General features: G+C 30.4%; 2 protein-coding genes across 14 annotated transcripts in view; one reads left to right on the forward strand and one right to left on the reverse strand.

Annotated features, from left to right (window-relative positions):
- Positions 1-256: 256 nt before the first annotated feature.
- On the reverse strand, positions 257-6,047 carry LOC126848740 (glucose dehydrogenase [FAD, quinone]-like). 2 transcript variants are annotated; one of them, XM_050589876.1, is made up of 5 exons: positions 5,924-6,047; positions 5,460-5,525; positions 2,630-3,412; positions 1,988-2,171; positions 257-1,904 (listed from the first exon to the last, which is right to left on the reverse strand). In XM_050589876.1, the coding sequence occupies exons 3-5, from the start codon at positions 3,038-3,040 to the stop codon at positions 595-597; spliced, it is 1,905 nt and encodes a 634-aa protein (XP_050445833.1). In that variant the 5' UTR covers positions 3,041-3,412; positions 5,460-5,525; positions 5,924-6,047; the 3' UTR covers positions 257-594. The 2 variants fall into 2 exon arrangements, with proteins under 2 accessions (XP_050445833.1, XP_050445832.1); XM_050589875.1 differs by lacking the exon at positions 5,924-6,047 and adding an exon at positions 5,629-5,671.
- A 115-nt stretch (positions 6,048-6,162) lies between these two features.
- The window catches only part of LOC126848738 (proteoglycan 4), a 48,323-nt gene continuing 35,911 nt past the window's right edge, over positions 6,163-18,574 (forward strand). For 3 of the 12 annotated variants that reach the window (XM_050589864.1, XM_050589869.1, XM_050589868.1), the window contains exons 1-2: positions 13,882-14,217; positions 17,835-18,206. In XM_050589864.1, the coding sequence (XP_050445821.1) occupies positions 18,150-18,206 (57 nt within the window). In that variant the 5' untranslated portion in view covers positions 13,882-14,217; positions 17,835-18,149. Of the gene's footprint in view, positions 6,211-8,653; positions 9,018-13,880; positions 14,218-17,834; positions 18,207-18,574 lie in introns of those variants that run through there. The other 9 variants (XM_050589863.1, XM_050589862.1, XM_050589872.1 and 6 more) reach the window with 7 other exon arrangements.

Raw genomic sequence — 18,574 nt, forward strand, 5'->3', positions numbered from 1 at the left:
AATGAAGTAAAAGATTAATATTTATTAAGGGCAGAATGTTTAAGATAAGAATAGAAGATAAGGCGATTTTTCCAAGTTCATTAGAAATAAAACGGAGTAATTAATAATATATAGAAAAATTATCATTTGGAATTCCCCATTCAAAATTATCAATAAGTTGAATAGGTTGAATATAAATTGTATTTATATTGAATTCTATACATAATTTTATAAAATTTGCTGATATAAACTTATCAGTCTGTAAAAATATAGGCAGGGTATTCAAGATTAATGATATAAAAAATCAAGAGAAAAATTCTGAATCCTAGAATATCTTTAATTATAATAAATATAGAAAGGGATTTTATTTAAATTTCTATTGATTCTTAGTGGGTTTGATGATCTTGATTGATGAAGAAAAAATAAATGTAATATATTACTGCTAGAATAATAATAAATGATAAATATAATAATAAAAAAAATAAAATTAATTGAATAAAGTCAACTTAATTGTTGATACTAATGATTACAGAGAAAGCGCAGGGTAAAACGATTGCAGAATCGAGTTATTAACTACATTATATTACACAATATATTATTAAATCGATTGAGGTATCAAGAAGCAGCGGCAGTGATGTTGCTTCTCTCGAAATGGGACGAACGCATCCACGTTGCCTTTATTAAATCGGCGCCTTTTTCGCCAATCATGATAACGGGTGCATTTATGTTGCCGCTGGTAATAGCTGGCATGATTGACGCGTCGATAACTCGTAGACCCTCGATTCCATAAACCCTGAGCTCTGGATCCACGACCGCCATGGGGTCACTGGGAGGACCCATCTTAGCACTGCAACTCATATGATATATAGACAAAGTATAAATCCGCAAAATGCATGTCCAGTATTCGTCAGTGTAAAGTGAAAAATTCTTGCAGTCGGGTACTGGTTTGCTATGAAATCTAGAGCCAAATTTCTTCATAGTTCTTGTTTCGCCGAAAGCAACTGCCGCTTTTACACCTTCGCGAAGCACTGCCACATCATCTGGATGAGTGAGATAATTATGATAAAGTAGAGGGTAATCCAAAGAGTTTTTGGATTTCAGTCTAATATAGCCACGCGACTTGGGCCTGAGTATCATTGGAAATACTCCAAAGACATCGCGATTGTTGATTTTACCGAACATTTCGTTGTAAAATTCATCTGTTAAACCATGAGCATCTTTTGCATTTCTACCAGCGGAACTGATCCCCGAAGACGTTATCATGAACTCGATGTCGGGCCAGTCATCAGTCTGATTGGCATATTTGGTAGAAATAAAACCAACTGCTTCGAGACCGATACTGGACGTCAATGGACCATCCTCAGTGATAGCATATTTCAGTGCCGAGTTGATGGTTACCATTCGATCCATTACAATACCAACCTCATAATCAATTGGAAAAACAAGTCCTCCGATTGCTATGTGGTCCTGTAGATTCTGTCCGACTCCGGGCGAATTGTGAATTACAGGAATTTCTAGTTGCTCTAGATGGTTACGTGGTCCTATACCCGAAAGCATTAATAATTGTGGACTATTGATAGCGCCGGCGGAGAGAATTATCTCCTTTTTGGCAAATACCACCTCTTTATGACCATTTCTGATAAATTCTACTCCATGTGCTTTCTTGCTTTGCGGATCTATCAGCACCCGAGTTACGTGGCTCCACATGGAAAGATGGAAATTCTTTCTCAGTTGAATAGGTCGTATAAATGCCTTGGCAGTGCTACATCTTGTACCCCGTCGCATTGTAAATTGGAACAACGAAAAACCGGTTTGCTGTTCGCCATTAATGTCACGAATATCGTAACCCATTTCTTCACCAGCCTGAAGAAACGCTATGCCCAATGGACTGACATAAGGACTCTCCTGCACGGTTAGATATCCCCCTGGGAAATCGAATATAATGAAAATAAAATAATAAAAAATATTTATCACATACATACACAGTAATTGAAACATCAATACAAACCTGTACTATGATATTTTGTATTGCGTGCTAAATATGGATTTCTTTGATCCTGTGATTTTTTGAAATATGGAAGGACGTCTTCATATCCCCAACCAGGATTTCCGAAACTTTCCCATTGATCAAAATCACGTCGATTGCCACGAATGTACAGCATTGTATTTAAAACACTAGATCCTCCAAGGACCTAAAATGTTAATTAGTTGACTGTAAAAATTATGCAAAATAGAATAACATAATCATAAAAAGTAATAAAAATAAAAAAGTATAATTATAAAGCAAATGTATTAAATATCTCGGAATATTTCGGAATTAATAACAGTTCATAATAGTCTTTTATATTTTATCGAACGCGAAGCAATACTTTGTTCTTTATACGAATATTGAATTTTGCATATGTATAAAAATGTATAAAAATAAAAATTTATTTATTTAAATTAAAATTACAAATTCTGTCACAGTTTACTTCTGTTACAAGCTTAGCTTAAATTCAAAATCAATAAAAAAGAGCTGCTTAATTAGTGTGGAATATTTTATAATTATTGAATATACAAAATACTGATTTTTTAATAATTTTATTTTTAATACTTTCAGATGCTGCTTTCTTTTTCTTTTTCGCGCGTTTTGACTTATTATATTTACTACCTTGCCCCTGGTCCAACAACATCGATGATCGACCATAGCTTGGCAGGCCGTGTCTTGCGGTTGAGGGCGATATTGCCAATCCATTTTAGTTTTATGCAAGAACAGAGACAGTATTGGCACGTCAGTTATCTCGGTCTCGTGGCCTCCGGCCTCCAGTAACAACACATTCCATTCGGGATTTTCGGTCAACCTGTTAACGACCACGTTGCCGGCCGAACCGCCGCCGATTACAACAAAGTCGTAACTTTTTTTCAACTCCTTCGTTACACGTGGATGATTCTCCGGATCTATGAGATCGTAATTAAAGTATGCGAGCGCTATAATCAGTGCTGGAATTATAGTAATCTTGCCAATGCCAAAGAAGACGGTGGCAGTTTTTATAGCGGCACTGATTATTGTCGCGACGCCCATCTTTCACTGGTCGTGCTTTTGAATCCTTTTATTAATCTTGTGTGTTTTTTAAACAATTAAGTTCATGAATACTTTTTGTTTTTCTTTTCACTGTCAAATTTTCGTGATTTTACTTCATAAAACATATCTTTGATATACTGAATAAAATTTGTTTTTGTTAGAACGATTTGTTTGCGTTATTTTATTGTACGCTTTGTGCATTATTTTATGATTCGTTCGATGCAATCACATGATTGTTTATTCATAAGAAAATGCAGAATGAAATAAACAATGCAGACTACCACAAATCGCTATAGTTTATTATTAAGCTGGATATTATCAAGTTGGATAGATTATACTGGAACATTTTATTTTGAAATTTTATCTAGAGATCTGAAAATAAGAAATAAATATTTGTTTTATTTATTAGAATATTTAATAATTTATTTTTAAGTGACTAGAAAATATTAGAAAATATTATAAAACACATGCCTCACGTGCTTTTTTGTGTTTTATGTATTATTTACTAAAATACAATCAAAAATTTCTAAATTTAAAAAAGAAATAAAATTCATAAAATATATAAATTTGAAAATTATAATATTAAATTAATTTACACAAATAATTTCTACAAATGATTTTTTAAACTAAGATAAATTCTATTATTTTGATCAATATTAAATTTTATATGAAATTAATTTGTTTTTTACTTTACGTAATTCTATTTCGAAACTATTAGACATATACTTTCACAAAAGTGAAATCAGATGCAAAAATTGGACAATCGTCTCAATGATATTTGCATAATACATTAAGCTCTTCGAGATCACATTCGTATCGTTCACATATATAATACACTTAATATTGCATTGAGAAATTTTCAAGTAAATAATAAGTAATCTCATTGTCAGTAAATGATATGTATAAGTCGAATTTGTACGGAAAATTGATATGCAGCTCGAGTGATCCAAGGATAAAATCATGGTTTTTCCGACTGTTATGCTCTTTAAAATATATTATAATAAATATGTAATAAATAAATATATATAAATATATTAGCAAAGTAAAAGAAAAAATGAAATAATTAGTCTCATAGTTGTATTATGTATTATTGTACTTTGTGATATAAATTTATAGGCAATGTCAGCTCCATATTATTAACGAAGATGAAACTGATGAAATCGTAATTGTTCATTCAAAATGATTTAATTTTTATAAAAAAGTTCTATAGCCGCCATATAATATGACATTACATTTCAACGAAGCTATTTCATCGAAAGAAGAGTTGCGTAAAACGCATTTATTAAATGTTGTATTAATTTAAAGATGCTATTGTACTATGTTACATTAAATGTGTTTTGCATAATCGTATAATATATATGCATAGAAAAATTAACCACTGATGCATTTAATGTAAATGCTACATTGTCACTTTTTTCATATTAGATGCGTGATTGGTTTAATTTTTTTCTGCATATGCATTATACGTAAGTGCAAGTTTCACTAAAAATACTTAGAAACTAGCGTAGTTAATTTTTTTGACCTTTTGCGAAAGAAAGAAGTGAGGTCGGATATTCGCCTTTTTAATTGCAAATAATTTCTAAAAATATTACAGAAAACTTAAAAAGAGTGTAAAATTATATTGAATATTTCAAAATTAACTCACTTTTCTATTCTAATATCATTATAAAAAAATAGGTTTAACTAATATAATATCTGTGAAATTAATACATTTTTTGCTCAACAACTTTTTGGACAAACACTTATAAAAATAATATTATTATAATGTTGAATTATATAATATTAGAAGCGAGAAATATCATGTGAATCTTTTCATGCAAAATACATTGCAATAAATAAATTTTTCTATTATACCATTATTTGCTGTTAGTTGATATTATGGATTTATAATATATAACAGAAATTCTTCTTTTTTTGTGTATGCTATAATAATAAAAACATAACTTATTTGATATTTGATAGAAGCCAAAAGTAGATTTTATGACAATCGACTAAGATTTACAACTATTTACAACTATTAATTCACAAATAAGAAAAAAATAGTTTTCAATATATTTTACCAGCCTGTATTATCAAAAGTGAACTATAAGATACAAAAATATTAATTTATTTTGCAAGAAAACTTATTTGATTTTCTCATAATGGTTCAACATTTCATCAGTGAAAGATCAAGAGTCTTAATTGCTTCTTGATCGGCTTGATTGAAATCGCGTGATCCAATATATTTTAAATAATATTTCACTTATTTATACACATTTATGAAAGCACGGTCATACCATAATAGAAGTCATTAATTTTTTTTTTTTGCGATACAATTAGCATTTTGTATCTTGTTACTAATTGATATTGCAATAAAAAAATTATAAAACAAAATACTTTATGAAAAAGTAGGACACATTACACATAATATCTCACTTACCATCGGGAATACTTTCAGAAGCTGTTGCACGATTGGGAGCCTCCTTGTGGCAGAGAAAGTGAAAGACTGGAACATCCCAGATATTATATTAAACATAACCATACGATTTACCACCACTTTAACATACAACTTTTCTCGCATTCTTATTCGTTAAAATTTTATGACTTACTTGCACGCAGCGCGCGTCTCGCGTGCCTTCTACGGGTTTGCTTAAAAAAAAAATTTTGAAGAAATGAAAGATAATAATATTAAACAACAATATTATAACTTATTATTATTACGATAACAATATTATTATTTAATATTATATATTCTTCTTCTTCTATAAAATAGCATTAATAAAATAGCATTAATAAAATTAAATAACATTAAAGATATTAATAATATTTAATAATTCTTACTGATAATATTTAACAATTCAATTAAAAATTGAACAATATTATTACTTAATATTATATTCTTACTTTGTCCTTCTTTCTCTCGCTTTTCGCTCTCCTCCCTTTTTTCCTCTTTCCAACTCCTTTTCCTTTCCTTTCTCTACTCTTCTCCCAGCCTCTCAAAAATATTACAGTAACGTGATATTGTTAACATATGTATAATAACATATGTATTCGACCTCAGCGGTGTAAACATTGGCGCACTATCATTTACGTATATACATCGACTTCGACTCTGTTATCATTCGTGCGACAACACTCGAAGAAAAAAGTAACCGTGTGAGACGCTCCGTCAAATTCCTTCTCTAAACGCGGTGAGAATCAAAAAATTATTTACTGTTATGATATAATTAATAATTAATTTACATTTATTAATAAAATGTAGCTACATATATATCGCGACGATAGATCTCGAATCGCATATTTCCTAAAATTTATTCATTTAATCAAATAAGAATTAAAGTAATAAGAATCAAAATTATTGTTTTTTTTTGCAATCTTTACGGACAATAATTATTTCTTTAACAATACATAAAGTCAAATATATATTATCCACGATACAACTGATTTTTCGATGATCTAGAAATAATTTGGATTAGGAATGTGATGTAAAACAATCAAATCGCGAAATCAAATATTTAACATAATTCAATTATTATAACAATAATAAATAATTTAATAATAAATAATTGATCTATCTTTTAAAATAAATATATAACTTAATATTTCGCATATATATAGTACGTAAAATATTTCGACGGCAAATTAACAATATCTAACATGATATTTGGCCTTGGCGACGTAAACATTGACTATTGTTTATATATCACGACTTTGTTATCGTTCGTACGGCAACACTTGAATAGAATTGTAGTGGGGCGAGACGCTCAAGTTCCTTTTCTACGTGTTATCATTCGCGCGACGAACATACACTTAAACTGTAAAGAAACAGTGCGAAGACGCTCTGTTAAATTCATTTCTTAAACGCGATCGCGACAAATATCGTAACATAATTTGATAAGATTAATAATTATCTGTTGCCTATCTCAAATAATAATTATAATTTAATATTATAACGTAAATATATCGCTACGATAGGTCTTTTAGCGTATTTTGAGTGATATGAATAAATACACATTTAATCAAGACCGGAATCAATATTATAAGTTATTGTTTTGTTGGGATCCTTATAAATAATTATTATTTCTTCAAAAATATTTAAAGTTAAATATATTTCGTCCGATGCTTCATCCTTCGACGGCAGGGTTCAGATTAAGATTATCGCGCATTTAAACAATCAAATCGCAAAATTGAGTGATACATCAATCGTTCAATATATAATCATAATTTCAAATATATTTAATGCACTTTAATACTCTGCGTATAATATGATAGTACGTAAAATATTTCGGCAACAACTTTTCAACATAGTGTTCGGCCTTCGCGACCTTATTATGTTTACATTTATGGTCTTATGATTCGTGACGAAACGCATATTCTTAAATACTTTTCCTAAATGTAGATTTTTTATCTACATTTCTTATTCTCAAACATAATCTCATGTTATACGTATGTAATTTTGTAATATATATATATATATATATATATATATATATATATATATATATATATATGCACAATATATATAAAAAAATACCTTTATTGTCGCCGTACGTGTTTTATAAACAGAGATATTACGATGCAAAATCTCAATGTAAAATAAAATTTTTCTTTAAGGAACGTCATATGTTTCCACGCTACATCTCACAATATGTCTTGCCGGTTTATCCTTTATGTATATCTATGGCTATGAGTTATGTTACGAATTAATTTTTTGATCAGACTGTACATTGCCCGACAATGATCCGTTCTGTTCCCCTAGCCAGGTGAAGGTAGGAGTGGGGATACCTATCTTATTCGTTTATCATATGGATATCCCCATTTCTCCATTTATCATACTAGGGAAACTTATATTTCGGTGTTTACTGATGCCCCTCTTATCGTAAATTTTCTTTTCATCATAGAAAAAATTCCGTCTATAACTATCATTTAACAAACTCGAACATGATTGTCTTTATTTTTAGAACTAACAAATCAACATCGAACATTGACAATTGCTCAATTGTTGAGTCCGCTAAATCCTGTTGCTGTTATGTTCGTCTTGACGTTGCAAGCACTGAAAGTATTTGATTCACCAATCGAAGCAAAGATTTCTTTATTCTGATTGGTCAGTCAAACGCTTTCATCGCTTATATACAGCGCCAAGATAAATACAACTTATGATTTTCGTCTTGAGAATGCAAATGGTGGCACTAAACAAGACTTGATAAATGTCCAATTGTGATAGTTGCAATGTGTGGACAGTTATAAGGCTTCTCTATTTTTTTCCTTTTTTTATTTTACATATCTAATTACACCAATATAAATATTTTAAGCATTTAAAAAAGATCTTTTTATTCCACTTTGCTTGACTTTTGATCTATTATGTTATAAAGTTTGGCGTAAAATTCGAAAAATTTGGCGATTCATCAAGTAACAATGCGAAGGGTGTGGTTTCGGACTGAGCGCGGTCAAATCTAGTCGAATGTGCATCATAAGTTACAGTCAGAGAGACGCTAGAAATGCTTCGAAGAATTTGATTGACCAATCAGGACAAAAGGGGTAAAAATTTCTTTGTTCCGATTGGTTAAGGCAATGCTTGAAAGCATCTCTAGCGTTTCCCCGATCGCAGCCTAACGCGCACACACAGTAGCGTACACGTGTATCTGTGCGCAGCTTGTGTTAAGTGAAGTAGGAAAGTTTGGATCGTTATCAATTGTCTTTTTTTCTTTTCTCACTGGACTGTTAAATTTATTCTTATTAATCGTTGTTGACGCCTGCGGATTATTGGTATAATAATCGGTATATAATAGTTGGTATAATAATTGATATAATAATCGACGATAAAATAACTAAAATAGCTGGAATTGGGTGAAAGATGCCTGCGAACAAGTCGAACTTATCGACACCCCGTAAGGAAAAGCCCGGTAATGGGCTGATGGCCGCTACCGCCGCTGCTACCTCCAAGAAAAAGAAGCGCCCTGCCTGCATTAAGCATAAAAAACATTGCAAGCAATACCTGGTGAGTTTAAGCAACGAGTTAAATCTATTGTGACGCGAATCGAACGGCCATATTGACGAAAGGAGATTTGCGCCCTGACAATGAGACTAGTGTTGATTTATAAAGTCGATTTATAGATACCAGCGATCTATACATTTCGATTGATTGTTCTAAGAATGAGAGATCCATTCTTTTAAAATACACAGTACTTTGCGTAACTTTTTTCTATTACGGGATATGAAGTAAATGTTATTTTCCAATAAAATGCCAAAGGTTAGGGACGCTTGTTAGGAAAATATATTAAGTGTTATTGACCTCGAACGTTATGATTTCGAAACGATAACTGTGCGAAGGAAAACGCATATTTTATTCTTTATGTTTGTATATTTTTTTCTCTTTACGAAACAGAATTTAAATTAAAAATATTTTATTTTGAATATAAAACAAAAAAATAAAGAGAGAGAGAGAGAAATGTTAAAAAGCTAAAAATGCAAAAATGTGTGAACTTTTTATTTTTTCTATACTTTATTCCTCGATCTTGTCTAAAGTAAATATGCATCATTATTATTTAAAAAAAAAATGTAAATGATAAATAGTCCTATTATGATTTTTAGCATGATTGAAGCCAGATTTTTATAATTTCTTAAATATATCAGAAATATATATGTATATATGTGAGCAGTAAATGACTTCTGTAAATATGTTACGAATTTTGAAAAAAATATTAGTTTAGGAATTTGTTGTTTATTTGGTTTGTTAGAAGATATATGTACAAAACAATAACAATTGTTTATCAATCTAGTATTTTAAATTGTATAAAGAACAATTAAAATTTTTGTTATTTTTTTATATATCTTTTTATATGATAGTGTTCTTTTTATTTTTAAAAAATGTATTGGAATTGTACATGGTCAAAAATAAACAAAAGGAAGAAAATAATAGGGAATAATAGATCGATGTTGAGTATGCTGCAATACCAATCGTGTGACGCAATTCGTATTCCGAATTCCTTTTGATGTTGTTGTATATTAAATAATAAATGAATATATTTTAAATACCATATACTATAGTATAATTATATTATAAAGCCCAAAATCAGCGATACCATCTAAATAAGATTTTTTTTTAAATACAATATAATATTTATTTTATTGTGTGAATTATACATAAATACAAATATTTGGTAAAGGCGTAATCAGGCACTAGGTTAATATTGATAATTTTATATAAAACGTTTAGTATCTTTTTCGTCATATACGATGTGACATAAATATGAAGCGCTAAAAAGAAAAAATCAAAATTCGATGATGTGACATCACAAGGGATTCGTTTTAGTGTTGTATTATATCCAGCATTTTTGTCACACATTTTAGTACTTTTCGAATATCTATTGTACAGTTTATAGCACTATATAAACGTTATATAAACATTATGTTTCAATTTTTTATTTTCAGACCTTGCACATGTTCTTTCCCCCTCCCACCCTTTTTATGTTTTCAAATATTATTGCATCATCTTTTGTGCATCATATATTTGTACTCTTTTTTCATTCATAAACTTACTCTTTTAGATAAAGTATGTAATGAAAGACTATTATCACATATATACACATGCACGTACACAAGTCAGTTTATATCATAATTATTTGCTTCAACTAAATTCTTAACATTATATATAAGATATTCTGTTATAAGTGGGCGCTCTTTTTTACATTTTAAATTAAGAGGGATAGATGATAACAAAAATTAAATATATATTAAATTATAATGATGTATGGTTTAATGTAATTATTTCACAAATAATTTTATTGATTTAAAATATCGCGAGCAACGTCTTTCTTTTAATTTTTGGCTCTGTGATATGGTCAATTTCTGATTTCTACATTAGGCGTTGTCACTGTATATTGTCACTTGATCATAATATTCATTTAAATTTTTCAAATAATGCTTTTTCTCAAGTTTTCGAATTTTTAGTGATTGATCTATTTTAGTGATTTGAATAATCTCAAATATATATCTGATATATGATATTTTGTATATAATTTTGTTTGTCACATTTGATATCGTCAACTAAGCCTACACTTACTAATCCAATCTTGTCTTGGAGATTGGAGATAAAGTGCATTATATTTATCCGGGAAGATAAAAATAATCATAATACTTCTTAAGTGAAGATTTCTACATTGAAATTTTGCACTATACCTCTCTGTTCATCGAATATATAGAGCAAAAATAAAAAAACTTTTGTTATATAATGAAGATTCAGTCTATTGATTAAATCTATTAGAAATTCAAGCAATAGTGGCATTATTGAGAAAGAAAAATATAATATTCTAAAATATTTATAAAATATTATTATGGTGGTTGCACGACATCAAGACGGATCGCCTTGAGTTAAATTTAGGAAATATACAACTGTTTCCATTAAACACATACTGTCGCAAACGTGATAGAGTAACGAATGAATTTCTCATTGTATAAGTTATATAAAGCAACGATATTCTCTCGCGTGAGTGACAAAAAAAAATAATTTCCAGTTCTATCGCTCGCGGGGATGGAGATGCGAATTCATCGTGAAAATTCTTTTTCTACACACATTTCTCTCCTTAAATATTCAGCATATTGAATAGAAAGCAGCAAATTCTAGGATTTATATAGGTCACGAATATATGTTATTTAACGCGGATCGAAGCGTGGTCAAGGCGGATATCGCTCGAGAATGGCCCGCGCAACTTCGGATCGATGTTAGACATTACGACGCTCTTTTTGTAATAGCTACAGTGCGTCATTGTAGCAGAAAAAGACGGATAAAGACTGTTTATAAAATAAAGAACATTGTAAATATATCGTTCAGGTTACATATTTTAAATGATTTGTTTAATTAAATTTAATTTTAATATTTAATCATTTCTTTATTACTTAAATTTTAGTAATTATTATTGTTGCATGCAGAGTGGAATATATGTATGGCTGTACCTTGATAGCTTTAAAATAGATGAAGATAGAGAATTTAAATTTTAAAGGATTTTATGGGATAATAACCAAAGTAGCGCCCATCTTCAACCTTCATAGAGCAAGGGTTGGAGGGGCGATAAAAATTTTAAAAGTCATGAACGGTAGAGTGAGTACTCGTTCGAAAGTACTTTTAGACACAAGAAAAATGAGACCTTTAAAAGAATTTATTGCGACCTCCCAATTCAATTATAATCATGTGAATAAAAATTATAATTCTTTGCGTTATCCAGGGTCTATAACAAGGATGTGACGGATATCGAATCTCGTATGTGTGTGTGTGTGTGTGTGTGGATATTCGAATTGTTGACTTTGTACAGTTTGACATAGAGCACCACGAAAATGTGAAACTGTCCAACTATGTAGCACTTTTCATATTTCTCTCTTGCCAATCCGCGAAAGAAAAGATAATAGTATTGAGAAATTTGACTTTGTCGAAAATTTTATTTCATATTTCAAGTTACGTCACAGGCAGGAGGAGAGCAGGGAGGGGGGGAGGGGGGGGTAGGTTGATTCGACTTTCGGAACACGCCTATCGCGGTAATCACCAGGAGTTCACCGACGCGTTGCAACGTTGCTGGCTCGGCACCGTGGCGCCGGATACGTGATGAGCACGACGAATGGAAAGACAGGAAAAGACGGAAAAAGAAAAATGGAAAGGGAAGTGGGGAGAGAGAACGTATCGATAGACTCCAAAACAAGAACAGAATAGTAAAAGGCTTGTTAATAATATATGATTAATGTTTGATAACAAAGAATATTTAGCAGAGAGAATTATTTTCTATTTTCTATAGATATGTAACTGGAAAGAAATGTTCTCTTGTGCAAAAATAAGTCAAAATTGTAGAATAAAATTTTTTATCAAGCTTCGCTTGCAAAAAATTGAAAAATTAATATATTTATTTCTTTTTATGCTTGAGCAAGTTTTTTAATAATCTTGTACATTATATGATTAAATTCATCTTAATGTGGTTATTAATACACAAATGTAGGACGTAGAATAATTTATTTATGTAATATAATGATAACTAATTTGTTACCGAATTAATTACGCATAAAATATCAAAATCACATTTAATTTTTCAATAAAAAAGCGAGAGAGAAAGATATAATGTGAAACCTTTTACATGTTTTGATAGTCATTATCGATATTAATTCGATAGTATATAACATTGTATTAGATATTATTTAAGCATAAGAAAATATAAATATGTTATATTAATTTTTATATCTATTTTAATCTTTATGGTTGCTTTTTCGAAAATAAAGCCTTATATGAAAATTTTATTCTACATTTCCAAATTGTTTTTCTACGAAGTATTATCTTGTCAGTTATACCACGATTTTGCACTATTTATATTCTCGTATTAATTTCTGATAGGCTATAAATATCATTAAATTTTTTTCGTTTCAATGAATTTTTATATGGTATTTTATATGGATAATTTATATTTTATTATTATTTTTATAATTATATTTATATAAGATTTTACTACAATATTTGCAATGGAAAACAAATTAAAACAAAAAAAAATACAAAATATGAAGGCAAATAGAAAGAGGAGAAAAGCGAAGATTATCGATGAGCATTATATATATTGAAGACGAATTCATTGTGAAATCGAAAGAGAGAGCTTAGAGATCTTCGAAAATGACAATAAAATTATAATATGTGTACAGTAAATGAAAAATTTAAATTACTAAATATTAAACATAATTCATATAATAGTTACATAATTTGATTTTTACACTTTCATTCAAATGCGGAAAATTTCTTTTCCACACAGCGTGTGAAAACGATACCATTTTGCGACGCAGTAATCGATGAATCTTTCCAAAGTGCGGAAATTAAAGGAAATGTGTTACGCTTTGAGATTACCGTAACTCTAAATCACCAATTCGTCATTGCGAGGAGTTTATAGTGATGCGGTGACGATGCGAAGGAAAAGAGAGACGGAGTAATGGAGAAAGAGCGAGAGCGAGTATAGCTAGCCGGCCGGCAAGGGAAGAACGACGTTGCGGACTATCGACCCGGTCTTCATCATTTCGACGCCTGCGCCTGACTCCGGCAACCCTTCCTACCACCTCCGCAGGCCGTCTTGCCGACGACGCGGCGCTCTACGCAACGTCGGTGCGGCGACAGTGGGACCAGCAGTGCCTCTCACGGTTTCGTTCTCGCTCTGCCCTCCGTCTCATCGTAACGACTACTTGTACGTGTCCGGAGTGTCACCTGGGTGCTCATAGGCATATACACGCACAAACACATATATACAGAGATACACTAATGTACAAACGTCATTACTTATTAGATCCATTTCTATCTTCATTTGTGTCTCTCTGTCCTTCTCTTTAGCTAGATTCTTATCTCTTATTACTTATTTGTCATTAACACACTCACATGAATATGTTAACGCGAATTACCGGTATGTGTCACTCGCTCATAGCTCGACACTGTAGATATGATTGGACTAATGTCTATACTACCGTTTTGCGATCACCGTTTTTATCTATAAGCGTTTACGCAACAAGAAAATTTAATTAAATGGGATTAGTGTTAACCGATACGTCGGCCATCGCACTTGATACCGGTGTCTTTTCTTCTTCCAAGGTTCCACGGGTTCCTTTCCAAAGATATCATGTAGGTGCATACACGTATATACATATATGTGTGGAAAAGACAAGTTAGCAATTGACAAGGTGTCAAAGATCTCTGATTAGACTGATAATCGAGATATTGAAATAAATGAAGTGGGAAAAAGAGAATAAGTGATAGAGAGAAAGAGAGAAAATTTGAATGATGAAGAGAAAGAAGTCTTGTGTGAAATAGGAAGTTTCAAAATGAAGATGAGGAAGTAGTAAAACCGGAAAGTGTGACTAGTGGTTTATTAATCTTTAGTCTATCTTTTTTTTTTTCTCATCAGCAAATTATCCAAAAAGATCTCGACAATTAGTTCTGTGATATTCTTCTTTTTTTCAAACTTAATTTGAAATATGACTTGTTACATAAGTACCGACTGATCAATTCTTCGATCCGGATACTCCGAAAATTTCGCGATAATTTGTTCTGACTCACTTCTTATTTTGCCTAGCCCGATTTATTTATAGTTCATCTTACACGTGTATTACAAAGAAATCTTTGCTTTATCGTTTTCATCGTGTCGTACTTCCGTTATCGTTGCATCCAATACAGATCATTTTAAATATGCTGGATGCAGCTCAATTATAATCCTAAATTGTTTATTTCGCGATTTTTTTTCTATCTGGTAAAAATCTATCGAATGATCGTATGCGCGCAGATACCGGCATTGCGTCTTATTACGTACATCACATTCGCGCATACGCGCACACACACATCGGTGGTATACATATATTTTCTAACACAGCAGATTCTCCCTACTTGTTCTATATACAGGATGGCCTAATACAGAACACTTAACATATAAAACATCTGAATATATCCTTAATTCATATATAATATACGAGTGATGATGCGATTATTGTATACCGGACACTCTGTACATATATATATATATACATACATACATACATGTGTATCCAGAGAGAAATTAATTAAAATTCTCAATAATTATTACGAAAATCGCAAAACGGTAGAGGACACAAACGAGTTAAACCGAGTAGGAAAATCCTCTATTGTTTTGCGATTTTTGTAATAATTAATGAGAATTATAACTAATGTTTCAAATAAACATGTATATCTTTTGGTGCATTATATATGCGTAGACATAGATGCGCGCACGCGCGTACATATGCACATATATGTAATAGTACTTATTAAATCCAACAAAAAATGTTTACTAAATAAAAAAATTAACCGTGCCAAAGAGTTAGAAGCAGTTTTCGATTTTAATCAAACAAATAATATGCTTGCTTATTTAAATAAATCGCTTATGATATAAAAACAAATAATTATTTTATATATTTTTATTTTGATGTTTATAAAAGATATTTTGTACGTTTTTTTTTCTATTTGTGTATATGTTTGTATCATAGAACTCGTGTATATATATATATATATATATATATGGTCGATTTTATTTAAATTTATTTTTCATCGAAGAATTTATTTAACTATTGTTTGATAGTGGATATAAAATAAATCGTGCATGAATTATAATCGTTTTTCTAATCTTTTACAAAATATATATCATCAAAAAATTGAGGTAACCTATTTATCAAAAAAATTTCAACAAAATTTTAATAAAATATACTTGATAACTTTTTGTAACGATAATAAACGATAAATTTTTCATGAGATCTCTCATCTACTCATTTAAAATAAATCAAGGTATCTATCCACATATAAAAAAACGGCGTTGAGAGTTTGCCTTAGTAATTGCAAGATAATTTTTTATTGTTCATACATATGATAACTATTTTGTGGAATATTATATATTCCACATGCAATATTATATATTGCATCTTGCTTTATCAATTAACAAAATGTGAATTATGAAATATGAAGTATATTTAAAAAATACACATTTTATATACAAGAAAATATTATCTTCATTGAATAATTTGGCGAAGAAAATATCTTTACTCGTTGAATATGGATGGATAAAGGCTTCGAAGAGTTTAGAGACATATTTTTCAAATAAGAAGAGCATAGATTTTTGTCAATATTTTTCTAATATTAGTTTTTAATTTTTCTTTTTTTACTGCTTTTAATATGCGATTTTTCTAAAAATAGAAATAGATCTGGATTTTCCGTAGTTCTACTGACAAGTTTCAAATAAACTTAATTCATATAGAAGCATTGAAAAAGTTTTTTAAATAATATGTGAGATACAATTTTCCGATTTGAATATCTGTTCGCCTAGAAGAGTTGTGTTACAGTATTGATAATTCAATAAATAATTGTATACACATCTGGATTTTTAGATTAAAATAATAAGCTGCATTATATATTTTTCGAAATATATAATCACGGGACACATGATGAGCATTGATTATGTTTTGAAAAATTTTGTAAGCATCAGAATAAAAAATATATAAAATAATTTCCTTTGTTCTCATATCACATAAAATAGAAGCAAGCAAATTATTTGCTTTTTTTAATCATATACAAGTATATGTATGTGGGAGTCAACATCTTGCAGTAGGACGCTGCAATATTTTAATATGCGAATTTTAGAAATAATTTTAGAATAATGTTCAGATTTATTCTATATATACAGAGTGTTCTATTTTAATTAAACATCTTAAATATCTTGAAAATAACGTATTTTTGTGATTTCAATGTTTCAAATTGAAGTTGTTTGGTTTTAAAGAATTTGTAAAATTAATAATTTAATATTGAGCTGTTATGTCAAAGTAAAAACTCACATATATTTTATTGCATATTATTTTTATAATTGTGGCTAATTTTAAATCGTTTTTAAAATAATATATAATAATAATTAAACTTTTTTTTAAGTAATTTCCTGAATTATAAATCATGGAAGTTAGCGTCGGTCTTAGGATTACCCAAGGTGTAGGTGGAGAGAAATTGCACATTTAAATTTACATATATTTGCTGAAATAAAATTAGACGTTAGCAGACCCTTACATAAACTCCACGACCAATGCAAATACTGATGAGTTGCAATATTAAAGTGATCTTAACAATATCAATAGAATACTCAAGTATCGTGATAATAATAAAACGAGGTTGAAATCTTTACTTGTAACATATATATATATATATATATATATATATATATATATATATATACACATATTCTTATACAGTGAACAAGTTCATACACACACACACACACATACACAATACATAAACACTTGACACATGATGTACTTATACATGCAGAGGGAGCAATTCGGAGCCCGAGCCTGAGCCCGAGCACCGCTTACGAACACTGCCTCGAAGGCTGAGAGAAGAGGAAGGTGGTGCGCCGGTGAAGTGGTGAGAGAGGTGGATGTGAGGGAGAAGAGGAGCCGTATAGTAGTATATTTCGTGTCATAATCGACACCGAAGAGTCGCATTGTCCTTCTCGATAGAACGCCCCTAATTCTGGCCTGTTAACGAGACCGCGTGTCCGTCGTCGAGAAACAGGCCTTGTGCGTCGCTCGCTAACGCAGCAGCTGTGTGTCACTGTCCCACTGCCCCACACACCGCGGCCTCATGATTGGTTCATTCTGGAACCTCTGCCGTGCGTGCCCTTCAATGCCGATTGACAAGGTGAGAGAATCGGAAAATTGTAATAATATAATCCATATACAGGAATTCGATTGTCATTTCTCTTGAATTAGGGTATACATATGTCCAACTTGCCGTGATATTTTTGAGGGGGACTCTCTCTAATTAATTTATTCCATTTGATTTATGATAATGTTTTGTAGCAAAATCGAGAGAATTTTTAATATTCTACTATTTTTGTAACTTAAGTATAAGTTTCAAATCAAAGTTCTATTAAAGTAAATCCTATTCGAAAATATCATCTATTCTTGAAACTTGGAATACTAAAAGTTTTTTACTTTTAATCGTTAATTAATTTTTGACATTTTTTGAAGGAAAAATAGATTCTTCAGCTTTTGAATTAGCCATAG

This window comes from Cataglyphis hispanica, chromosome 4 (assembly GCF_021464435.1).
Source record: "Cataglyphis hispanica isolate Lineage 1 chromosome 4, ULB_Chis1_1.0, whole genome shotgun sequence".
NCBI classification, from domain to species: Eukaryota; Metazoa; Arthropoda; class Insecta; order Hymenoptera; family Formicidae; genus Cataglyphis; species Cataglyphis hispanica.

What these genes read in the sequence shown, in the direction of transcription:
- LOC126848740 (XM_050589876.1), bottom strand. Translation starts at nt 3,040, where the DNA reads ATGGGCGTCGCGACAATAATCAGTGCCGCTATAAAAACTGCCACCGTC. An exon ending in GTTGTTGGACCAGGGGCAAG is followed by an intron (nt 2,172 to 2,629) that starts GTAGTAAATATA and finishes TTAACATTTTAG; the next exon opens with GTCCTTGGAGGATCTAGTGT. An exon ending in TACAAAATATCATAGTACAG is followed by an intron (nt 1,905 to 1,987) that starts GTTTGTATTGAT and finishes TCGATTTCCCAG; the next exon opens with GGGGATATCTAACCGTGCAG.